The sequence below is a fragment of the Toxotes jaculatrix genome, chromosome 8, assembly GCF_017976425.1.
Source record: "Toxotes jaculatrix isolate fToxJac2 chromosome 8, fToxJac2.pri, whole genome shotgun sequence".
In the NCBI taxonomy this organism is placed as follows: domain Eukaryota; kingdom Metazoa; phylum Chordata; class Actinopteri; family Toxotidae; genus Toxotes; species Toxotes jaculatrix.
This window is the reverse complement of record NC_054401.1, coordinates 18,152,523-18,178,064: the sequence shown is the minus strand read 5'-3', so window position 1 is coordinate 18,178,064 and position 25,542 is coordinate 18,152,523. Positions and strand designations below refer to the sequence as shown.

The 25,542-nt window shown below is 40.5% G+C and overlaps 1 protein-coding gene across 8 annotated transcripts in view; it reads left to right on the top strand.

Annotated features, from left to right (window-relative positions):
* Positions 1-25,542, top strand: part of LOC121185645 (RNA-binding motif, single-stranded-interacting protein 3-like) — a 160,128-nt gene that overhangs the window by 110,357 nt on the left and 24,229 nt on the right. For 6 of the 8 annotated variants that reach the window (XM_041043925.1, XM_041043919.1, XM_041043920.1 and 3 more), the window contains 3 exons: positions 7,865-7,897; positions 15,666-15,823; positions 16,888-16,967. In XM_041043925.1, coding sequence (XP_040899859.1) covers positions 7,865-7,897; positions 15,666-15,823; positions 16,888-16,967 — 271 coding nt within the window. The remainder of the gene's footprint in view (positions 1-7,864; positions 7,898-15,665; positions 15,824-16,887; positions 16,968-25,542) is intronic. The other 2 variants (XM_041043924.1, XM_041043923.1) reach the window with 1 other exon arrangement.

Here is a 25,542-nt window from a genome sequence, read left to right as displayed (position 1 = left end):
ATCTTTTTTGCGATGTGGTGAACTGATGCTTTAAGTATAGCCAGACAGAGCACCAGTTAATAAATAAATATACCTATTTTGTTTTATTTTAAGGCACCTGAACAATATGAGCATCTTTAACTAAAGTACAGAACATCTTTTAGGTCCAATTTGAGTTAATGGCTTGTAGCAACAGTCACTCTAAAAATCAGGGGAATTAAATCTTCAGTCATGATAATCATGAAATAAAACCATTTTTCACATTAGAAAATAGCAACATTTCTATACAGTATATACTTTCTCAGTTTCACCTACAGGTTGCAGCTAAAAATTAAAATCTGAGATGATGGAAAGAGCTTGGAAGATCCAGCTGACATCCACTGGCAGTCCTGTTTTTTAAAGAACATTCACACTGGCTAGAGAGGGCAAATTGGACATTAGCAGCCATGGTCCTGCAAGTGGATAAAAATTCCTGGCTGCTCCCATGAATGTTAAGTATAGAGGCGCTTGGGTCTGTGCTCCTATGCATGCTATTTTAATAAATCATATGTAATTGCTGCTTCTGTCCTCTTCATGTGTCTGTGAGGGTGCCTGTGTATGAATGTATGAATGAGTGTGCGCTGTGTGTGTTAGCGATAAGGTCGTTATTAATTGGTCGACTTGTTAGTGGTGGGTTCTTGGTTATCAGATCCTGTACAAGTACAATTTGGGGTTATGGCACTGCTGGGAACCAAAATACGACACATGCCAGTTTTGCGGTGGGTGCTCGTATGATGAAACTTTAACGAGGCTCTGTCTCAGGAGGACACTAAACCTGTTCAGTTTGGGCTGGAAGGGTTTAAGAACCCTTGTTAGAGCCTAATGGCTTTGTAAGAGGGGAGGATGTGGTTTGTGCAGGTAAAATGAATAGTTGAATGTGAGTGTAAGTGTGCTGTCATGAGGTGTCCTTGGTGGAGGATATGATGGTAATTAGACTGCTGTTTTCTCAGTGGTGTTCCAGCGATGAGTCTATTTAACCTCTTGGCGGTGTGCATGTGTGTATGTATGTGTGTGTTCAAGTACTGTGTGTGTGGAGTCCGTGAGAGTGTTGTGCGCGTAGATAGATGCCCATGTCTGTGCATGTATCTTTGCATGAGTGTGTGTGTGTGTGTGGCTGCCCTTTAGTATTTGCTGACTCAGGCTGGTTTTCCCTTTCTAAAAGTAAATAACCTTGGTCCGCCAAGCTGTCAGCTGGCCCCACTGTGCCCTCGTCCCGACATCTAAAGACGGCGAGAAAATCTCCTCTCTCTCATCTGAGCACCACAGCAACACACACCACAAGCACATCTTCAGAGAGTCTGCGCACTGCAAAGCACTTGTATCTTCAAAAAGCCACCTTCTGATGCAAAACTGGTACAGTTTACATGCTTTTATTTTCTGCCAGAATATTAAATTAATTCAGCTACATGTTGCGACGTGTTGCTTTGAATGCATTGTCTGTAGCACAGAGTCTGTTTTCCAACCAGAGGGCTCAGGGTCAAACTCACACACTTGTGTTTGGGAAAGAGGATCGTTTGCTGAACTGTTTGTGCAGAGAGTGGTGATGGCAGTGGCTATGTTTTGTTGTTTTCCATAACAAAGCATAAAGACAGCCGTTGAAAAAGCAACAGCTCAATAAGAGAATCCCAATATTTAGTTTTTAAATATATGCCAGTGGTGTGGTCTGCACGGCCAAAGCAAACCAAGCCGAGCCAAACAAAACTAGAATTTAAGAAGGGAATAAAGTTGGCAACATAGTTAAGGTAAATAAAGTCAGTCACATAACTGTTTGGCTGTAATTTTGGCTGGACCGCAATAGCAGGGCCAGCCCTATGAACGCAAATGTCTAACGCTGACTGACTGAGTGATGAAGTTACACCATTGGTTGGTTGGTTGAGTGTTGGGAGTTTTCTCATCGGCAGCTGCTCTTTCAAGCAGCTTGGAAATGACTTAGAAGTGACCTCTGGTCAACATGTAGTCTTGATGGGCCGTGTTTCAGTCACTACTTGTTCTGTTGTCTGACAACAGAAACAGAAAATCAGGTAAATGAGAACAGCTTTACTGGTATTTTGTCTGTATTAAATTGCAGTATATGTGAGCACAGAGGGCAGGAGATAAGGGCTGAAACCCACTGACAGGCAGAATGCAAATATGACACAATGACGTCATGAAGATGCTAATGAACATATTACGTCTTCTGCGTTTTACCATGGCTGTAGCTACTTTCCGTTGTTGTTTACAGGGGTGCCCATAACTACATCCTACCTTTCTGATGTTGACCATAGGCTGTCCAGCCAGATACTAGGTTTTGACCGAGTCTTATAAAAAGCTGAAGTACTGTGGTTGTATGTTGAGTGATTGTGTTGATACACAAGACAGTGCACAACAAGGACATAGCAACCTGTCCACCTCCCCAGTCATTACATTAATTTGTCCCTCCATGTCCCTCCGTATACTATCATTCCTCTTTCCTCTGTGTCTCTATGTCTGTGTTTTCTATATATCTATGTATATCTCTTTTCCTATATTATTGTTGTTTTGACTTTATCTAGTTCTATCATTGTGTTACTCTTACCCATAGTTGTTTGTCTCTCCCCTTTTCCCTCTTGTTTTGGTCCTCTCTCTCATTTCTCGCTCTGTCTCCTTTTCTCTCTCTCCCAAGCTATCCCCCTGGAGGTTAATCCCTCCGGTTTTAAATAGAGATAACCATGGCAACAGGCCATGGCTTTCGAGCTTTGGATCTGTAGGACAAAGGCATTGATCAGGATGAAATAGTATCAGGTGGAAGCGCAAAACACACAACATGCACACGTGTACACACACACATATGTGTGTGTGTGTGTGTGTGTGTGTGTGTGCGCGTGCGTGCGTGCGTGTCTTTGTACTGGAGGCAGAGAATCCACTAACCCCGACTTGGCTGCTCAGTCACTCATATTACACTGTGTGAAAATCAGCCAAGTATACATGAAGTTCTTGTTGTTAAATCAATACATTGTTAAATCCAACAAATCCCTGTAAGAGGATGTGTTTAAAATGATGAAGACACAGTAACAGTAATTCAACAATGGTGTTAAAGGTGAATAAAAGTGTAATAGCCACTTCGGATGATTGAATAAGAAATGAGAGCCGCACGTTTGAGTCTTAAGATCTCTAGTTTGGAGCCCCAGAGTCACATGGAAAATGTCTGGAGGGAAAACAACTTACACTTTGCTTTTCAACAACCACAGGTCAGTGTCCTCGGGCAAATTTAACCCCCAAATCCTGCTGCTGCTCAGCGGCCTAGCATAGAAAAATTACCAGTCCTGGTGTGAATTACTGACAGTGAATCTTTTCCATGTATTAGTGGTGGTTTTTGTGAAGTAAGATCCAAATCGCATATATTTCACCTAATTCACTAGGATTAAATCAGACATGAAAAATAACTATTCAGAATTGTGGTGGAAATTTAAACTTGAGCTATTTTTGTTGCCTTTATTTTGATTTGACTCAGGTGATATTTGCCATCTTAGAGCACACACACACACACACACACACACACAAACACATATTTGACCTTGATTGTTGGATTGCAGCATGACAGATGCGGAGAGAACAGCAGAGTTGATGAAAAAGGTCTTTTATTGAAGTGTAAACCAGTATGCCTTTCCTCCAGGACTTTATAGCCGAGGCCAGCAGAAGGTGTGGGTGGACACGGGCAGCTTAACTCTCTGTTATACAGCAAGTCAACCAGCTTGTGTAACTTTTATAAGTGCTGCAAGTGTTATATGTCCTTGGATGACATGACAGAGTCATTTTTAGCCTTTTACTGCAGTGCAATTAAGGTGAGAATAAGGCTGTAGCCATTGCCTTAAAGCCCCTTATTTACAATCTAACACTGGCTTATCTTTGTTTACCCTCAAGAGATATTGTTTTGAAAATCCATAAATGTTCAAATGCAGGATACAATAGATCAATGGTGGGTTTTCTGCAGTAATCACCAATATGCTGCATGCAATTTGAATCTACTTTTCTTTGGCTGTACTTTTCCAATTCATCTTGGCATGCATGTAGAGTATGTAACATGACACAATGGAAAAAAAAAAAAACTCCAACTTTGGTCAGAATCGACTTCACCCCTTTCTTTCCTCTGAGCCGATGTGATTCTTGTGTCTGAGCCAGTGCTTTATGTTTTAATCACTGCAGTGCCGAGAGCACAGACCTACTCCTCCCCTGCACTTTTCGAGAACTTTTTTAATTTTGTAGTTTCCTTTTAATTTGTTTTCTCTCTAGCTGTGGCTCTTAACTTCATTTTTCAATGATTTGTTTGAGGACAAGTCACATTCCATTAGTAGGGGAAAAGAGAAGCCAGAAACAAAAAAATCATTCAATAAGTTTGTCTAAAAACTTTCTTTATTAATTTTCTCTTTCCTTATCCGAGAAAGTGCTTCCTCAATGATAATCCAGCAATCCAGCAGGCCTTCTGGTTTATTGCATTCTTTTAATGAAATGCTCTGATACAGACAGACAATCAAGGAGCAGTTCAGTGAAAGGATAAGAGAGGGGAATGAAAGAGGTAGTACTGTATGTGAGTCACTTCAGGAGCACAGCTGAACTTGCTTTTAATCTGTTAGAGTATGTAGTGCAGCGTCACAGTGTAGACCATGCAACCAGGACTATAAGGTTTGAGTCTTGCTCTTGACCAGCTTACCATTTCTCATCTTCTCTCCCTTCCCACATTTCCTGACACTCTCTACAGGACACTGTCCAATAAAGCAGAAATGCCACTGCTGTGCAAAAAGCTGCCTTTAGCAAGAGGCTGCAGTGACTTAAAACTGATTCAACTCAGACAACCTAAATCAGTTATTGTTGCTGTATCAGATATACACTATGTTGACATCGACTCAAAACAACAACAACATATGTTTATCAGAGATTTAGATTGTGCAGCAGCAGATAACAAAAGAGAGCCAGAAATGTGAGAAACATCGGTAGTACCTATTTTAGTTTAGAATTTAGCTTTATCAATAATAATATCCATGATTAATAATAACAGTAATGGAATCTAGCGCCTAAACTTTCAGGTTATTATTCTTTTATTACTTAAAACTGATTTTGGCAATGAATTTCTGTATTCATTTTAGCCTAATTTGATTGGGATAATCAAAGGGTTATCAATCAGAAGCCCTAACCCTAACCCTAAATTATTGCCTAAAAAGTTGTTGGCATTAACGACTCTTCAAGGCTCATGAGTAATTTCATGCTACCTTGTTTAGAGAAGCTTACCTTTAGGTTGGATGCCCATATAGAGTTTTTCCTCTGGCAGAAAAGCGCTGGCAGGGCAATGGGGAGCGTTTCATCAAAAACTGTTGTTTTTTGGGTTTTGTTTCTATGACAACAGTGTCTTGACACCGTATCACCACCGCTGTTTTATGATAGACTAGCATCGCCCCTTTGCTTTTTATTGTTATTTGTAAGCAGCCACACTAAAATAGGCAGAGTGCTCTGAAAAAATACACTGGATGCAGCACCTTTTCTCTAGGTGGCTGCATGCCGCTGCACTCTCTTCTTATTTGGAACAAATGGAAAAAGCTTGTGCTCAGAAGAAAATATTATTTGGACACACAACCTTAGTGATTGTAGAGGCTTCTTCCAGCTCTGACCTCCTACATATGGGTTTCCCCAGGAATCAATTTTTGGTCTTTTTTTATTTTCCCCTTCTATTCTTCTGTTGTGCCTCATAAAAGACATATGATCAATTTTATGTTTCTATGCAGATGATATACCACTTTACCCTGGTCAATCAGTTAATGAAAGGCACAGTCTGTTTTTTTTTTTTTATCTACAATTTTCAGTATATTATTTTACTTTAACCTTTCTTGTAACAAGCAAGTGGCTAGAGGGATGCAGTCTTCTTTACTTCAATAACAGCCAAATCAACCATATTTCTTGCAAAAGTCGTCCATGCTTTTATCTTATTTTGTTTGTATTTTTGTTTGCAGTACTGCTGTTTGGCTCTTAATAACTTAAGAAACAAGAACAAATTGTACTGGCTCTTACGTCTCTTTTCTGACTGCCAATAAGTGTTAAAACCTGTTTTACATTTTGGTTGACATTTAAGGAACTACAGGGTCAAACTTCTGCAAACTGCTGCTGCAAACTGCTTAATCGATCCTACTACTCTTATTACCAAAGGTGGAACTCTCTTCCTGAGCAACTCAGGCTGGCAAAATCAGTATCACCTTTTAGACAAATCTTAAAACTTACCTTCACATAAAGGCAGTCCAGTCAGGCCCCTTTTGAAATACCCCTGTTCAACCTTTATTTGTTTCCTTTTCATAACCTCCCTTTTACTATCATGTGTTATCTTGTTGTTTATTATTGTTTTTATTTGTTGTATTCTGTTTATTGTGAAGGATTTTACAGATCCATAGAAAATTGGTTAAAAAATAGTGGTATCACTAGAATTTTTATTATTGCATAAAATGGGCTTTAATTTAGAATAGTATGTACAACTGTATTAGAGATACATTTGATATTTAATATACATTTAATCTTTTCTTATCTCTTTTATTCCCATTCATACATCCCTTCATCCTCCATCACACCTGCCTTGATCATCTCAACCCTGTGTGACTTTTTTTTTATTGGTGTTTATGTTTCTATGTATGTTTGTATGTGTGTGTAGCTGTCATCATTAGTGAATCCCTCTGAACTGCCATGAACCAGAACAGTGTTCACTGTGATGATACTGCATCAAATGCAAACTCTCTCTCTCTCTCTCCTAGACACCCCCCCCCCCCCCCCCCCCCCCTCCCCACACACACACACACACACACACACACACACACACACAAACCTAACTCTCTCAAAGGCGTCAATAGGGTGTGTACCTGCAGAGTCAGAGACAACTCCCCTCCTTGGTTCCAGACTCCATTAATCATTTAGAGCGAGGATTTCCCTGAAGCCTGCTCTCTCCTCAGGCAGACACTACGACATCAGGCTGACAAGGCCTCAAATGACGCTGAGACACATTTATCATACATACAGGAGATTTGCTACAAAATCCTTCTCTTTTGATGAACATTCAAGTCTTCTTAACATTTTTTTTCTATTGTTCTTTAATATGCAAATTGGATCTGTGGATGGGGTGTACTTTTAATGTCTTGAGAGCCAGGAACTCTATGACTCTATGTTGCTGTTGACTGTTTTACATTCTGGACATCATTTCAGTCAGCCCCATCTGAACTCTAAAAGGTACAAGCTGTTCATCCCTGTATATAAAAATTTTCGAGCACTTGGCATGCTGCTTTATCATAGCTTTGCCATTGAAAACGTTTGAAAAACACCTCTTAAAATAAACAATTCTGAATTTCCATTCAAGGTTATTTCACTTTTGTTTCGGCCCTGATCGATTGCTTTAATCTCCATCCATCTCACCTTCTTAAGGAGGTTAAGTCTTTGTCAAATGACTGAGAATTTTAGTGAAAGTGGTGGGAAAGTGTGACCCAGGTTGAAAACAACTGGAATGACTCAGTTAATAAAAAACATAGAAATAAAGACCAGAGAGGTTTTTGTGTAAATTTAACAACAGGCTTTTCTCTGCCAGGCGGCTCCCTGGGAATTCCTGACTTGGAGGAGAAATGGAAATTTTTGCCTGAGCTTTTACTGACCTTTAACAAATGCATGCATTCATGTGCACACAATCACTTTCAGCTTATTCCTTTAACACACGCAAACACATGCCACACACAAACAAGCACATGCTGACTCATACTACAAACACACACACACACTTTTATTTGAGTGGCAGGTGCATGGAAGAAAAATGTGTGTCTATGGAGACTTTTGACTATATGTGGTGTATGTGTGTCTGTGTGTTTCTGTGTAGGCCTGTCTCCCAGATCATCCGTCTGCATTCCAGGTAATTAGACCGGCCAACAGCTGAGTCCCATTAGCCTTGATTACAGCATTCAGTATTACAGAAGAGAAGAGGGAGAGAAGAAAAAGAGCTAGAGAGAGAGAGAGGGATGTGTATGTACTGTACACGCAATCTGTTTTTTAGGCATCGTGCCTATTATGTGTAGGCGTTTGTGTGTGTAATCCCCCTACATGGGTTTTTATGTGTTATAGCAGTGTCTTGGCATGGTTGGCTGCCTTAGTATCTTAACAGTCTAACCTAAGGCTCTCTGTGTTATGAGGGGTATAACCATAATGTGTTTTGTGTCTATGACCATAAACACGTGTTTCATATTTTGTAGTATAACCCTTGAAAAATGTATTTTCTTTAATTGGCTTCCCACAGTGGAAGCTAAGACATTTTACCAGTCAGCCAAATTTGCAATCTTAAACCCAAAATGGATCACAGGCCTGTGTCTGGTGGATCCCCACAAGATAAGAAGGATCATATTTTTTCAATGAGTTTAAATGCCACATTTGGGGTTTTTTTTTTGACAGAAAAGGATTCAGTACTGAGCCATAAAGAAATAACAACAACCACATAACCACAGGAAATGACACCACTTCTACTCTGCTGTTAGGAATCAGGCCCACACTCATAAGTTGTGTTTGTGTGGCCAGTCTGAAGAATAAACAAGTACATCCACAATAAAAAACAGCACGACAGATGTAAATTTACAATCAAGCTAGGATATTGCTTAGTCTGTCCGTGTATGAATCTATCCAAAGTATCTTTTTTTTTTTTCAAATCACACCCAAGGGAAATTGATCAATTTACAAGACATTTTGATCTGTATTCAGCCCAGGAAATGTTTACTTAATCCACCCAGAGCTTCTCTTTTCCCTCTGTATGTCCACCTCCATTCTTTCTTCCTCCATCTAGCTTTCTGTGTGTGTGTTTGTGTGTGTTTGTGTGTGTTTGTGTGTGTGTGTGTGTGTGTGTGTGTGTGTGTGTGTGTGTGTGTGTGTGTCTCTCTCTCTCTCTCTCTCTCTCTTCTAGCTGTGTCTCACCCTCCCTTATGGTTTCAGTGTCTCAGGATTGGGTGATTGATTCCAGCTCTGGACGGCTGGCAGGCAGGCAGCTTGCACACTGGTGTGCAGCAGGGACTGCACTCTGCTCTGACTATGTGATGAATTACTGGCCTTTTAATACACACACTAGAAACAGTGTGAGTGAAAAAAAGAGATGGGAAGAGAGGGGAAGAAACCATGTTAAAATTGCAATGAGATAGAGAGGAGAGCAGAGAACAATGTGATTGCGGAAAAAGAGGGCTGGAGAGAAAGAGGGGCAAACATGTAAATTAATGGTTGAATTTAGTAATAACTCCATGTGTGACTAGAGAATGTGAAAACTGTGTGTGTGTGTGTGTGTGTGTGTGTGTGTGTGTGTGTGTGTGTGTGTGTCTGTGTGTGTGTAGTCCCCATTATCTTGACAGGCCTCTCTTATTGCTTTAAATGAGTCACGCAGAGTGTGAAGACGCAGGCAGTGTTGGAAGCCAGAGGGAGGAAAAACGTTCTGCCCGTCACGAAATTGAATTAAACATTGAAACATAGTCAGTCTCTCACTTAGTCAAGTGTGATGCTATTTCTTTGAATAGTCAGGGTTTCTTTGCCACTTCACAGTCGCTCGAGAGCCACAGAGTGGAAAACAGCTTTTCTACCTCTGCATAGTTTCATAAGTATGCCATCACTTGAAAAGCCTCTAACCCCAATTTTAATGATCCATGAGCGTTAGCTCAATCTTTCAAAGGTTAGCTAAGCCAAATGACCTTCGTAGGCAATTAACCAAGGCAAAAACCTGGTGGAGAATTTACAAGTGCATGAATTAATCTTAGTGTTTTCTTTTTCTGCTTGAAAAGTTGTTATTACTTGGAAGTTGAAGGGATGTGACAATAGAGATAAAGTCTATGCCCTTTTTGTATTATTGTGTATTAAAACCAATTCTCTGGAGACATTCAACACTCTAATATATAGAGGAAATAACCAGCTGTGGCTCCTCCTGTGCTGGCTAGCACATGCTGTACATCCCGAAACTCTGGAATCTCTTAACTTGCAAGAACACTGACATTACATTACATTACATTACAGTGGCCTTTAGCTGGCTGAACCATGCTGCAGTGCTACAGGAATTTTGATCATGTCTTAATATTTCCATTTTTTTTTATATTGTGCCCACAAAAGCCACATAACAAGCAAATTAGCTGAGCCAGACTGAAAACATACTGTACATACAAGTGATTTGACATGTGGGTGGTGTGTTAAGACCTTTATAATTGAGAGAACGTACATCCTATGTATAACTGATCATCTTACAAAGAGATTTGTGTCATTTGTGTTTTTGTGCTCTCCGCCTACAACCCAAGAGCAAACACATGTGAATTAAAAGAGGCAGCAGCAGCCAAACAGCATGCCTACTGATATGAACTGACCGGAGCATTTAATGATGAGGTAATCAGTATCCAGTGTTGATTTCACTGAGCCTGTAGTCATCATGAAGATGGAGAAAAGTGTATATCTCCATGGATAATGAAACCCTGGGGATTTCAGGGTTTAGGGTTCATAAAGTATTTATGGTATGTTCATTAAGTATTGATTAAGCCGTTAGAGAGCGTTTAGACACCCAGACAATCATTATGAAAGATTAGAACTTGGCTTGAGGAAGAGGAAGATGGAGGAAGGCAGAAATGCAGAGAGAGAGGGGAAAAGGTGGTGGCGATGGATGAATGGAAATGAAGGAGAATAAAGACGAGGATGGAATGAAGAGGAAAATGTAAGACATGGAGGAGGAAAAAGAGTGAAGTGGCAAGGGGGAAAGGAAAAGAAGGATGAGAAGGGCGAGGAGAAAAACTCTGCTCTTTAAATATTAATTAAGCATTCAGATAGCATTTTAGCAGCAAGGCTACCATTATAGGAGATTAGGTTTTAATCTGAGGAAGAGGAGGGGCGAATAGCAAGTAGGGAAAAGAGGAAAGGACAGGAGGAGGGGGGTTGGGGGGGGGGGGGGGGGGGGGGGGTGACCATGAGAAAGGAGGAAGTTAAGGATAGAGAGGAGGTGGGCTGAAGGAGGGCAAAGGAGAAGGAAGAATAGATGGATTAAAAGAGGAAATGAGCAGGATTAAGCGAAAAACATGCTGGAATGGTAAGAGGAAGGAGTCAACACATAATGAACAGAAAGTCTGATTTCCCTCATCACATACTGCTCCTTTATGAAAGTGCTCTGCTCTTGCCAGTTGTTTTCAAAGCATTTCTCTGCCAGTCTTCACTTAATTTTACCTAATCTTTCCCTTCATCCATTTTCAATAGCCACTCATTCCTGTTCAGGGTTGTGAGATGTGTCATTTTCTGATGTGAAGTGTTGCTATTTGAGATGCAAGTGGGGTTGCAAAGAAATGTGACATTCAAATACCGTCTCACCTCATATCCATCCATCTAGTGTACAGACTCTGCCTGTCTTTTTCACAGGTACCTAACCATTGCTTTGCCCTCCCTTTACCCTCTACCTCTTCAGCAGGTGTTGCGACATGGGAAGGTAACTGGGAAGTAGAATTATAAGAGGCACAGACCTGCTATAATGATGCAGCAATGAGGTTTAATGGGGCTGAAAACACAGGCTGACTCACTGGCAGGCGACACAGTCAGGGAGAGGCACAGTTGGTGTGAAGCCGTTTCCAGCTCATGACAGATGTTGCAGAAAGTGGGAGGGGGGGACAAAGAAGCAGAGAGACAAAGAGGCAGAGGGAGAGAGGGGACAGAGAGAGAGAGGTGAGTCATTTGCAACATGCAGAGTGAGAGATCGCTGAGAAATAACTTTGTGCAAACGGCAACTTTGAGCAAAGTCGAGCAGAGTTCATTCACATGTGGGTGCTCCAAAGCACTTTAGTTCATATCCCAGGAGTACTCATGCAAATATGTTTTACAGCCAGCTGTGTCCAGAGGTGGTGAGGTGGAGTGTAATTCAATTTCAGTAACCCATCACGATGCCTCTGTTGATTTTGTGCCCATCCCACTCTTGATTTCCCTGGATTAAGACAATATAAAACATACAAAGACATCTGAAGATTTTTAGGCAGGCAATGCAATAGACAACGCAGACATGTATCATAATCAGCAACTGGAGGAGTGGAGGAGAGGTTATGGCATCCCTCATGTTCGCACAAATCTGCACTCATTTCCCTTGTTACAGTAACTGCAAACTGTACGGAAAATGTGTGCAGAAACAAAACAGCTGACCCACTTTTCGCTGAAATTGGGCAAACCACTGTGAGATTTTGTTTAAGACATATTGTCTTTGGATGAAATTAGCTTGTAACCACATTGACCACAGGGATAGGAAATCTTCTGTTTTACCATTTAATCTTTTTAGGGCTTGAAAACAAACAAAAAAATAAATAAATAAATAAAAGATTTAAAAAAGAGAGAGAGAGAGAGGGAGAGAGAGAGAGAGAGAGAGCAGGATTCTGGTAGTTTTGCCTCTATAGACAGCCAGGGGAAATTCTGCTACATGCACAGTAACTCTAGATTGAAAACTGAAATTCCCTCGTGTCTAGATGAGCAAGTTATTGTTGTTAATGACAAAGTCCACAGCCACAATGAGAGTGTAAAGCACAGCAGAGCGTAGCTAATTTGTTTGGATGACAAAAACTCGGAGACTTGTAACTTTAAGTAGTGTGACATGGCCATGGATGCGTTTGAGTTTCTCCAGTGATTACTTCACTGAATTCCTGTAACATGGATGTGCAATGGTGCCTTTATTAGCTTTTGCCCTATTAACTATAGACGGTGTTTCACTGCTGAATCTCAACACAGCTGTGAGAGCTGTAAAGTTCTTATTTTTACTGTAAAGCTTTCCCACAGCACCTGGGTATATAAATTCCCCATTTGTCAACCCAGACCTTGCTGCAGCTTGTCAGAAGGTATAAAGATGGTCCCATGGGGTAATTCTTTGCGCCTCTGCAAACTAGGATATATCTTGGTTTCATCAACACAACGCTCACTGTATAGTCAGATATGTCTATATGCTGTGATTCTACACATTCACCGTGGTTTCAACCATTTGACGAGTAGGAAGTTTGCGAGATGAAACCCAAACCCTCTGGTAAAAAGAATAGTTTGCAATTTTTATCAAAATAAAGTGATGTGCTTATTAAACTATGAGCTCCAAATATCCAGTTTTTGTAACCTGCACACTCAAGTGGCATTTTGAAGGCTTAAACAGGATTTGCTTATTGTAATAGTTTCTCCAGTTCAAACAGGATGTTAAATGATCTTTTCCAAATTTCTGTAAGTGATGGGAATCAAAGAGGGAATCTTATACTAAAAAGTCTAATTTTGTAAGATAGCTGCTTATTTTAATTTTTGACCAAGACTACCAAAGTCTCACATTAGCTTCAGATAAACTTTTTGACCAGAAAGAGGACCATTAATTCGTATTCCCCCATCATTTACCCTGAAAGGACATAAGGAAGAGATCTTTTAATTGCCAGTTTGAACAAGAGGACTGATTACAGCCAGCAAAACCTGTATCAGTGTCCATATGGGCACCTGACTGGTGTTTTAAGACAGACTTGAACATTTTAATTAAATCAGTTTTGAAAAGGATTGAAACTATAGTTTGCACAGGTTTGTTGCAAGTAGATGTCCTTGACGATTATAGTGATGCAACTCCTTAAGGAAGATGACTCTAAGTGACAGATTCCACAGCTGTTATATGACTCTTTGCATTTGATGGTGCTGCTTTCGTCTGCCGCTGCTCGCATAAATGCACACACGCACAGGCACACACTCAAATGTAAAAGATTACATTCAAAGCCAGTTGCCCTGTGTGGGAAGACAACTGTGCCACTCTGTTTATTGGACACTGCCAAAGGAAAATCCCTGCCGCCGAACAGAGATATTCAGGCTTAGAAAGAAAGGTAAATATTTCAGACTTTCTTCACTGAAGCTGTTCTGCTTACTCTGAGTCACTGATTACATAGATGGGTTTGGTCACAGTCAGCCAGACTTGGAACTCCAACTCTTGAAATCAACCAGCTCTGGTGCATGCAAAGGAAAATCCTCCTCGGATAAAGGAAAGATTTAAGTTTAAAGTGAACCACATAGGGCAGCTTTTTTTGGTCACAAATACACACAAGTATTCACCCAGCAAACCCAGATGCACATATATATAGTTGTTTGCCATAGTAAAAAAACAAAAAAAATCAAACTAAACATTTTGGAGTCTTAGTATTTAGTTCGAAGCATAGGAAACACTATATGCATTTAAAGTATTTCATTTTCCATGACAACTGTGGAATAAAATAAATGAACAATGTCCCATTACAGTCCTGAACAGAATTGTGTGTCAGCCTGCAGTATTACTTATAGTTCTGATGTCTTGAATTGTGCACAGGAGATGAGAGGAATATAAAATATGAGACACTAATGTTTAATATGAAGAAGAGCCTTCTGATAAAATATATCAGAGGCCTTCCAGGAACTCCTGGGCCCTGATTGTAATAAAATGTATTGTGTTGCATGCATCTACCCTGCCACTGTAGCAAGTTTATAATGAACGCACAAGCATCATTACAGCACAGAAGAGAGAGACAGCCAACGCAGCCATAAACTCTCACGAAACATCGCAGAACCATTTACAATTTACAGCATCAACACAAGCTCTGTGGGGAACTGCGTATCCAAATAGTTTAATGAAATTACAATGTAATGGCTTAAAATTGTGCAGTTGTGATTCGTAGAACATATGTGTATTATTCCTCTTTTTCTTTCTCTGTCAATAGTAATTGTCTGTAAAATAAAGCACCCACCATCAAACCCCCTCCTGCATCCATCCCTCTTTAATTTGCAGCACTGTAGTTACACACACACACACACTCACACACACATGCTCGCACAGGATTTGGTCTCCTGCGGAGGATCATTTCAATGGAGTGCTGCCAAACAGAACGAAAATAATTGAAGTGTACTAGTCTAACTAACTGAGAGGCACATTAAATGGAGGTTCCCTCATTCCAGTGGAAAATTTTAATGCAACCCTGTTAACATCTATGAATCCTGAGGGGGTTACCTTATTGCTTCAGGGGTTCTGAATGTGAAGCTGGTGTACTGTCTTTCCAGTGAAATGTTTATTCCTCTTTTGAGAAGAGTTTGCCACTTGAGTCAAATTCACAGATATTTTGCAGTGGGATATTCTGTCATAAATATGGAAATAAACAACTTGAATGGCACAACTTTAACCTTTAATGCATTTACTGCTGCAAAACCAGCTTTCAGTGGAGGGTTATTGTCAACTCTTTTATTCCTCTCACTTTATTTTGGGCTTTTTACATTCTTGAAAGGAATAAAAAAAAATGGCTTGCTTGGCACAAGGGCAATATCATGTCTAGATTTATCCTCCTGGAATGAGGATAAATACAACATTTCAGCCCTTCACCATTAGAGCTCTTTTTGTGTACATGTGCTGCTGATCTTGCAGCGATATTTGTCTTTAGGTCTTATTTTAATTATTATTTAAAGTATAAATTCAGTTCTTTTTATATTTTCTCTAAGGAGAGCAAGAGTTCATTGTGAGACCAGTGATTGTTTTCAAGGCTTCAGAGTCACAGTTCTTGACTCTCACAGACCAAACTAAAATATGCAACTTCTGTTTTCGGGCTGGCATTGAAACTTTTGTTTATGTAAGTCAAAGACAGTGATGATAGCAGGCTGCTTATCTTCTACCCCTACTCTTTCCACAGCAACAGGAGCAGGACCCCACCAACCTGTACATCTCCAACCTGCCGGTGTCCATGGACGAGCAGGAGCTGGAGAACATGCTGAAGCCCTTTGGTCACGTCATTTCCACACGGATACTGAGGGACGCCAACGGCCTGAGCAGAGGAGTTGGCTTTGCCAGGTACCCACAGACAGACACATAAAGCACGCACAGGATTCTCTGTTCTTGCTGTGGTTCCACACAAATTTTATAATTATAACGACTTAATAGACAAAATAATTCTGTACTCATAGTTATCACACTATGGTCCAGTTTAATGTTTTAGATCATTGCAAGAGACACTGTTACTCTGAGGTGACTCCCTTCCAATTTGCAACTAAAGGACTTTTAACTCTAATGATACAACTCCACATTCCTCTACCCTTGGCCCCTTCACTGTGTGTGTGTGTGTGTGTGTGTGTGTGTGTGTGTGTGTGTGTGTGTGTGTGTGTGTGTGTGTGTGTGTGTGTGTGTGTGTGTGTGTGTGTGTGTGTGTGTGTGTGTGTGTGTGTGTGTGGTCTTCTCAGTTACACCGTGGAGTGTGCCAGTGATTAGAATGCAGTCAGGGCTCCATTCAGGGTCACTGGCTATGTGAAGAAAACCCAAGACACACACATGCATGCTCACATACCACATGCACACACATCCACAACCTCTCTCTCTTTCCAGACACTGTTTTTCTCTCTCCTACACACACACACACACACGTATTCACACACTAGCTTTTGCTTGCCAAGCAGGCAATTAGTCATTGAGCTGTGATTGGGTGAGCGGAGCTGAATAGGGGCAGACAAAGAGGACATGACACACAACAGATCAGACTGAATGGAGCTTTTAAACCGGGACAAAGGAGAGGAAACCCCATAGAAAACACACAGACACAAAAACACACACACATGCTCGGGCCTACCTAAGGCATTGTGCTCAGGCATACATTGACAAACAAGCACAGATGCATAAACAGGCAGATATTTAATGTATTTACTGCAATGTAGGACACATTGTAATGCATTTATATCCACATACAGCACTTTCACATTAGCAGACTTCACAATGAAACCACAGTACCTCTTGTGAACATTGAATTGTAAACATAAAGAGCTGATTGTCCTCAAGAAGTCCATGTTTCTTTCCCTCTCTCTCTCTCTCTCTCTCTCTCTCTCTCTCTCTCTCTCTCTCTCTCGCTCTCTCTCTCTCTCTCCCAGGATGGAGTCCACGGAGAAGTGTGACGTGGTGATCCAAAATTTCAATGGGAAATTCTTGAAAACCCCTCCAGGCATGACAGGTGGGTGTCGATCACCAAGACAATTGCTTCATGCTTTCTAAGCCAGTGTTTTCCACAGTGAGAACAAGGTGTTTCTCCATAGGTCAGGGTGCTCATAGAGATGTAGCACCATGCGGCATCATACACTCAACCTTCCAGCAAAAGGTCAGATTATTTGAACCTGAACTCAGTTTGCTGCCAACCTTTAAAAAGCACTTCCAGTGAGTTAAGAGGTTTTGTGTTGGAAGTCATCTTGTGCATTGTGTCTTGTTTGTGGAGAACACAGCAGTGTTCCTGTCATGTATCACCCACGCACAGCATGATGCTGTTATGTTCACATCATGACAAGATGGACAGCTTGCATGAAAGGGGCTTGGTATTGTGTGAACATTTTTAATGCCAGTTCCTACAGTACCTGAGAGTTTGGTACCGATACAGACATGATACTTTTTTCTGTACCTTAGTTTGATGGAATTAAACACATTTCTCTACAAAGGCATATTTAATTATTTGATAAACTTCAGTCATAATTTCTGATTTCATTGGTGTTTAATGTTATCTTCACACACATAGCCATATATGATCTTAGCCTAAATAAAATACAGACTAAACTTGATTTGCTGATTTAAATTAGGAAATTATTTGACATTTTGGTAGCTATTCAAAAACTATTGAGCTCCGATATCCAGCTTTATAAATTATTTTGCCTCAGGAAAGTGGGTTATCATCTGGCTGTAGAAGCATTAACATTATCTTTGTTTCCTCAGATTTTTTTGTGGCTGCTGTAGAGAAACCAGCCTTGGTTTCAGACTAGAAGACAAATGTGTACTGTGTGACATCAAATCAAGTGGGGATATTTCTCTTTGTTTTGTTTTGTTTTGTTTTTTGAAGTAAAAATCTCAGTCCCCCTCACATCAGGACATCTCTGCCTGTTGGTATTGCATCTGTCTGTGTACAAAGCAGTGTCAGTGCGACTGGTATGACTTCATAATCATCTGTGCTGCTCTCTCTCTCTCTCTCTCTCTCTCTCTCTCTCTCTCTCTCTCTCTCTCTCTCTCTCTCCCACCCCCTAGACCACCTTGAATTTATTTAGTAGGAAGGTCTGAATGATTAATTCCTCCAATGTGCAGGACACAAACTGAGACAGGCACACGCACGAGACACATGTACATAGACGGACAGACATCCCCTTAAGCAAGCAATCTGTCTCTGATTGTCCCCCAAATAAACAGCAAAGACTCACTGCCTTTTAACACAGAGGGGAAGGGAGAAGGGTGGGGTTAGGGAGATGAAGAAAGAAAGTGAGAGGAGGAGGAGGAGCAGGAGGAGGAGGAGGAGGAGGGATGTGTGGGTGTAAAAGAGAACAATATATACTGCATAGAGAGAGCCTGGTGGGGTGACTAAAATGAGTGAGATAACAGAGCAAGGACAAGGTGGTGGAGAAGAAAAAAGGCTGAGGTGGGAAGCAGCAAACTGAAAGTGACACAGAATGAGGGAGAAGAGATGGAGATACAGAGGGATCAGATATAGATAGAGGAGAGAGAGGAGTGCGCCACACTGAAGGAAATGGAAATCAAGGACAGACACAGAGAGCTATGCCCTGTGCCCTTCCAGTATGATTTGTTAGGTACAGAATGGTGGGTGACTCAGTTTCTCACCTGGACACACACACACACTGCTGTACCTCTATAAACTGTGAGACATAGCAGTTTAATTTTGTAGCAAGTGATTAATGCATCATCGCACCCATTGCTGCTTCTTTTTGCCCCTGTGTCTGTGTGTGTGTGTGTGTGTGTGTGTCTGTGTGTGTGCATGTGTGAGAAACACAGAACCTTAACTTCTCATACAAGAAAAGCTGTGACTACCAGCACATTAAGGGGTCATGAGCCTCATGGTTGTGCTCTTTGTGCTGGTTAACCAGCTTGATTCTGTGACAAATCTGAAAAGAAAACTGTTGTGGTGAAGATTATTATATAAAATCAAAGAACTAAGTGCGGCAGATTATTGTTCCAGAACATTTTTATGAAAATATTTTAAGAGAAATTCCAGGTTATCATGTTAATAATTTATAAATGTATTAACTTTTGCACACAGTTACCGTGACATAGGGTGGTAAATGTTGAAAGCTACTGATGGCTGGTGTGTACTCCTACATATATAATTGACTTATATTTTCACATTAACGGTGGATCAAATGTGTAATATGAAAGCTCCCATCATCCTCATTTTCGTCTGGACACAGCAGCTGTTTACAGTTGCTGGCTGCACCTGCAGACACTGAAAACCCAATATACACAACCTACCCAACACCAAACGTCAAACGTAGTGGACATAGTGGAGCGTTTCACAGCTAAAAAGCCAGAACTGGACTTTCGCCAGGTGGCCAGAAACAAGACTCCAAACGAAGGTTTTTGTTGCTCTGTATCTGCTGGATTTGTGCTTAAGCAACTGTTTGCTAACAGATTTGTTATAAGGTGATAATACGTCAGTGTTGTGTTTACAGCTTGTGGTGCAAAAAAATGATTTCAAGTTTAAACTTAGTCGCACGCACACACACAAACACAGTTATGCTCCCTCTCCCCACACCCGCCAAGTTGCTGACCTCTATATTGAAAGAGATGCATTGCTTGTCTTTGCCAGGATTGTCCATTTTCTCTTTTGTGTGTGTGTACGTGAGAGAGTGTATGTATTAACGTATGTTGACCTCTTAAATTGCTCTGAGCTCACCAACCGATGAAATAGGGAGAATCTGGCCAAGCCAGATCCTCTGTGTACTGATCCACAAAACACACACACATACGCTGTGCCTACTGATGTAAAGAGAAAATGTGTGTCCCTGAAGCCAGATTCTGTTGATTTATGTCACTGGTTTTCTGTGTCACTGACAGTCTGTTGGCATGGTCTCTTGGCATTTCCAAGGCTGTTGCAGTGACTTTAATGACAGGCAATGTTTTGTTTTGTCATTAGTCTCCTTATTACTTCCACTTCTTATCTTACCACAAAAAATACCACAAAATCATTGTTATAAAATGTTAAACCAGTGCCAATGCTGGAACAGTGTAATATTGTAATGTGTGTGTGTGTGTGTGTGTATCATTAAGTGATTTGTACTTGTGCCTTTTCCCTGTGTCTTCCTCTGATTGATACTGCTCTCTGTCCATCCAGGCTGATGTATTGACAGGCAAGAGTAATATTTTACTCTCTAGCTGCAAGATTAATGCAGACATTGATCACATGACCAGAGCTTCCATCAGCCCTAGTTAGCAGGAAGTCCATTGATCCACAGCTTTCTGCTTCGCTTGGTGGGTCCTTTCATAGGGATAGAGTATCTAGATTGAATGTAGACTTGTTTTTCTCTTTTTTTTTTTACCTTTTATTTATACAGAGTGTATAGTGCTGGATTATTGTCAGACTTTATACAGATCTATATCGTCTTCATACAATATAGGTTATGTTATATAAATACAGCATATTTAGAATAGGGTCATTTTCTCACAGGCCTTTGTAATGGATCCACAGCTTGAGGTCTCCATAGATAAAATGTGCTGGAAACATCTTTACTGCTCCTAATGTCTCATCACTTTTACCGAGTTGAGCCGCCTTGCTAATTCGACATTCCAGTCTGAGGTGTAAATCGAGTAATCACAGTCTGTGCATTTACTATACGTTGTAATTCTGTCTTCTCTGTGCTCGTCATTCGATAGTGTTTTGCCCCGAACTGTGAGGGAGAGACTCAGCTCCAGTGGGAGGTCCCTATCTGTCCCTATCCACCCATTAAGAGCACTTGCCACAGCTTCATCATGACTTCATGTCACAGCCTGATATTTTAAACCTGGCTTTCAAAGCTGTAGTTTGGTTCATCTGATCCAGATCAAGAAGGGGAAATAAGATTCATCCTTGTCTTTCAGTTCTGGTCCGGTTCATGTTCACACTGACTTATAACAAACAAGCTGTAAACATAAAATTAAATGGACTGAGAGTTGATTTATTCATTTGACTCTTTTGGTCACTGTCCTCCTGTCAATTCGATCACCAATCCAATATTATGAGTCAAGGAACTGAACCTTTTATGTTACACATTTTGTGCCATAATATTAAAGGAAAATACTGTTTGGTCCTTTCGCTGGGGAGCACAGACTCAGCACACCTCTGTTTGAACTCCTTTTCACTGATAGAAGGGAGTTCCCCACACTCAGTTGGTGATGCATGTGAGGCGTTACTGTGGTTACCAAATGAGCTTGAATAAATAGTGCTATAGGTTCTACATTTATACTGACTGCTTTGAAAAATCCCTTTTGTAATGACTTGTGATCGGCAGATGATTTAATAGTGGTTCAGCTTTTGAATTCACTCTAAAACCTCTGTGCATGTAGCTGCCATCAGAAAATCCTGTGGCTGGTCCGTTAAGTTTTTATACCATGGGCGATCCACACCGGTGTCTGCCTGGAAGCAGTTGTTTAGTTTGATTGCAAATGCAGCAGAATTTGATTGAACCAAAGCAAAGATCTGGTGTGAAAGTCAAATCCATGTAACGTTATTGGACAAAGGCCTGCAAGTTCTATTTTGACCTTTTTTGTTTTTGTTCAGTGTAAATAAATCCTCAGGCCAATAAGTAAATTGCTGTTCAGATCAATTTTGGTTTTAATCCACAAACTGACAACGTGCACCCTCATGACCCTTCACTAAAAGTTATGAGTTTCTCAGGCAATTTTGTTGAATCATGTTTATTTGAGATTTTGGTAAAAATAACCTCATGCAGCACTGTAAAACAAATACATTGTGGTTTAAACTGCTGTTTTCAGTCTTTTTTTTAAACTTGATGTGTCACTGAAAACAGCTGCAATCACATATGATCTGCTCAGAGACAGCTTAACACAAGTAAAAATTCAGGCAAAAAAATTAATCATTTTCACCCTTTGCATTTTCCCTTTATGTCTTTTTTACTGTTCATGTTATTTGTTTGTCTCCTCTTCTCCCCCTAGTTATCCTCTCTCTCCCCCCACCACCTCTGTCCCACATCTAATCTCCCCTTCCTACATCTCCACTGGTCCCTTGCCATTTCTCCCTCACCCACTTGGCACTCTTCCTTTCTTTTTCCATCCCTCTTCAACTTTTTTGTCCAATCTTTCCATCTCTCTTTCTCTCCCACTATCTGATCTAGTGCTGTAGCTTTGATATTTCCCTTTGTCCTGCCCTCCCCTGATGGGAAGACAAACGGAGGACAAGAATGAGTCCAGATCTCAGAGAAGGCACATTATCACTCAGTAGTTTCAATAATAATCAGGAGGCTTTTAAAAATGTGCGCAGCCTTATATGCCTGGTATAATCACGAGGCATTAAGCTCCCATTCATTGCCGCCATTCAAGTGGTTCAATACTTTCAGAAATGGGAAATGAATTTTATTTGATGTTCCTGATAATGGAGGAAAAAATTGAACAAGGCTGCGCTGAGAAAAAGATTGTGTAATTATGTGGCAGTGCTGCACTGTCAGACTTGGTGTCAGCTTACATGTATTATTTGGAGCCACTTATTCAACACTGAAACATAGCTATGGGTGTTAAAATGCGATGCTTTTGAAGCACTAACCAAATCACATCAATGCCGTCAAGTTCTGTAAATTGCGAAGACATTTGGTGCTATCTTCACATCATTTGGGGAATTAATTTCCTAAATAAATGTGTCAGTTCATCGATGCATTTTATTCCTGCTTGTCTCACTGCCAGTTTCTGTCGTGTGTTGCCTTAGGTTTATGATGAGAAAATGGAGTGAATGTAGTAAACTTCCTCTCCCCCGAGGATGCTTTGAGGGAATGGTTTGGTGAGTGCTTGTCATTGTAAGGAACAGCCAGAGGAGAGGAAGACAGAGGGCAGAGACCATCACTTCTCTTTTAAACTTATTAAATGAAAAAATCTTCTAAATCTCAGTTCTCTGTCTCAGCTTGCAATCCTTACCATTATGTTTATCTCTGTAGACATATCTATTGAAATTTTAATGATATTAAAGTGCTAACAGCAATATGAATAAACTAAAATATATATTTTAAAATTTGGTGGCAAATAGTTGGCTTCCTCTCATGTGTGATGCTTGAACAAGTAAGTAACCCTCCAGAGTTCATACTGTTCTGTTCTTTGAGCTCTTTCTTACCGGATAACTAAAAAAAAAAAAAAAAAAAAAAAAAAAAGAAGAGGAAGAGGGATTGCATCCCATTCGACCCAGCTGAGGGATTCACATTTGGGGATTGGATCCCATTTTCCAACTGAATGATTTCCCACGTTGCTAATGGATTTGACTTTATTTTAAATGAGAGCTTTGCCATTTCAAAGCTGGGTCCCACTTATGATACCCCCTCTGTTCTCACAGTGAAAACCTAAGTCTACTTACCTACAGACTGGTGTCTTGCTTAGAAACACCAAAGCTATATATCCTTCACTTAACCAGGTACATCTAGAGTAACCTTTGTGTTTCTTCCTCCCCCATATTTTTCTTTGTCTCTTATTTCTGTTCCTGTGCCCCTCTCACCAGAGGCGAGATGGATATGTTTGTTTGCTCTGCTGGAGTTTTAACAGTTTCTGTGCAGCCCTACTGTGGTTTGCAATATCCCACAGCTCCAATGAGTGGTAACAGTGTGTGCTCCACTCTTCACAGTACAAGCCATGCTATATGTACACATCCTGTCAGTTAAACACACAACGCCACAGATCGAAAACTCCAGTTCAAATCAGTAAAGCACTAGTTCTTTTGCCCTATAGCACACACAAACACACACGCACACACATTCAGACACACAACTACACAACTACCTATCCCTCTGTCTCTCTCTCTTGTTGGCATCTCTTGCAGTCTACACACCTTTTATGTCTTATTTGCGCTGACTGTCTCTGTAGCGAACGGATGTCACAATGTTTTTCTCCCCAAATAACACAAAAACTGGAGTGGAACTATCCAGGAAGCAATGACATTTTGATAACTACATTTAACCAGTAAATCAACAACTGCAAGCCTTAGTTAATGAGTGCAAATAAATCTTGTGAAAAGCCCCCAATTTGAGAACAAACCACATGTAGGTTTTGTCCAATAAAGTGTTTTTGTCTGTTCACTACAGTTACTTGCCTTTGTCAAGTCTACAGCTCTTAGCAACGCCTTATGTTATGTTTAGTTGTATTGACTGCTGGGAGACACACATGTGCAGTGACGCACAGCTACACATGTAGTAGCTCAGTGTGTGGGTGGGTCTTTTTTATTTTTGGTCTTTCAGTATTTGAGTTCACACATTTTTCAGAGCGATGGAGCTCAGAAGCACCTTATAAAGCAGAGAAAAAAACCTAAGAAATTCAGTTTGAGACACTGAAAACTGACATGATAAATGATTTATCAATCACAAAATTTGTAGCCATATTTGTTGAAAGACTTACAGTAAGACTTGTTTTATGTTAATGTTAACATTTTGAAATATTAATACAGACAGTTTTCACACAGATACATGGACCAAATACCAAGGATACCCCACACTAAGCATGGGGGGAAGAAACAAACAAAAAAAAAAAAAACAACCAAACTAGGCACAGTCACTGGTTGGCAGCTTTTTCCTCCTCTCAGTGTGCCTTCTCTCTCTCTGAGTATCCACACTGACTATTTCTGTAATGGTCTAACTCCACCAAATGTAATCCACTAAGGAGCCAGCTCTGTCTCCATTAACTTCCCTCGAGACATGAGCAGTTGTCTTCGCAGTGCAATAGTTTGCTCTGCAAACTAGGCAATGATGTTTAGATTTGCCGCTAAGTATGAGACCCCCCTTCTCCCTACCCGGCGGGATGCTAGGAAGGGAAACACAGCCTGGAGAAGGAAGGGGCTTGGGGCTACAAAGATCAATTTATGTGTGACTTTAGCAATTGTTAGCAATAATTTACCTCATTCGATTTGGATTTCATTTCATTTCTTCAACTCGGTGTCCTGTTTACTAAAAATTTACATCTCTCTGAACTCTTTAGATATCCAAATATTTGGTTCGGACAATGTTAATTAACTTGACATGCCCAAAAGTGACCCATTTCAGGGGCCAGATGCAGCTGTACCCAAATTCATCATGAATTCATCACATTGTGTGACAGAGAAGGAAGAGTGAGAACAGCAGGGGTCAAACTGACAATTAAAAACGTTCTTCCTTTTAAAGCCCTCTTGTGACACGCAACAGATTGTAGAAATGTAGCTGTGAAAGCAAGCTGAATAATTCATTTGATTCACCAGTTTGAGCAGTTTTTCCTGCAGGTAATCTTGTCTCTGGATGTTTTTTTTTCGGCTGTTGTTGCTTCCTGATTGTGTGGTGACTTAGTTTGCCTCTTGATAATAAATTCAAACATTCATTATTGTCATTATCAGTGTCAGTATTTATGGCCTGTCACTGTAGCTGGCATTACGAGAAAGTAATACAATAGCGATGTTACACTTGTCTGTTTTTACCTTATAGCTGGACTATAATGTGAATAAAATATTTTTTACGTATTTCTTTGGCTGTTACGATATTGCTATTTTTCTGTAGTACAATAGCACTGGTAAGCGAGAATCATTTTATATTCCTCATCCTACATTGGCTCTGCAG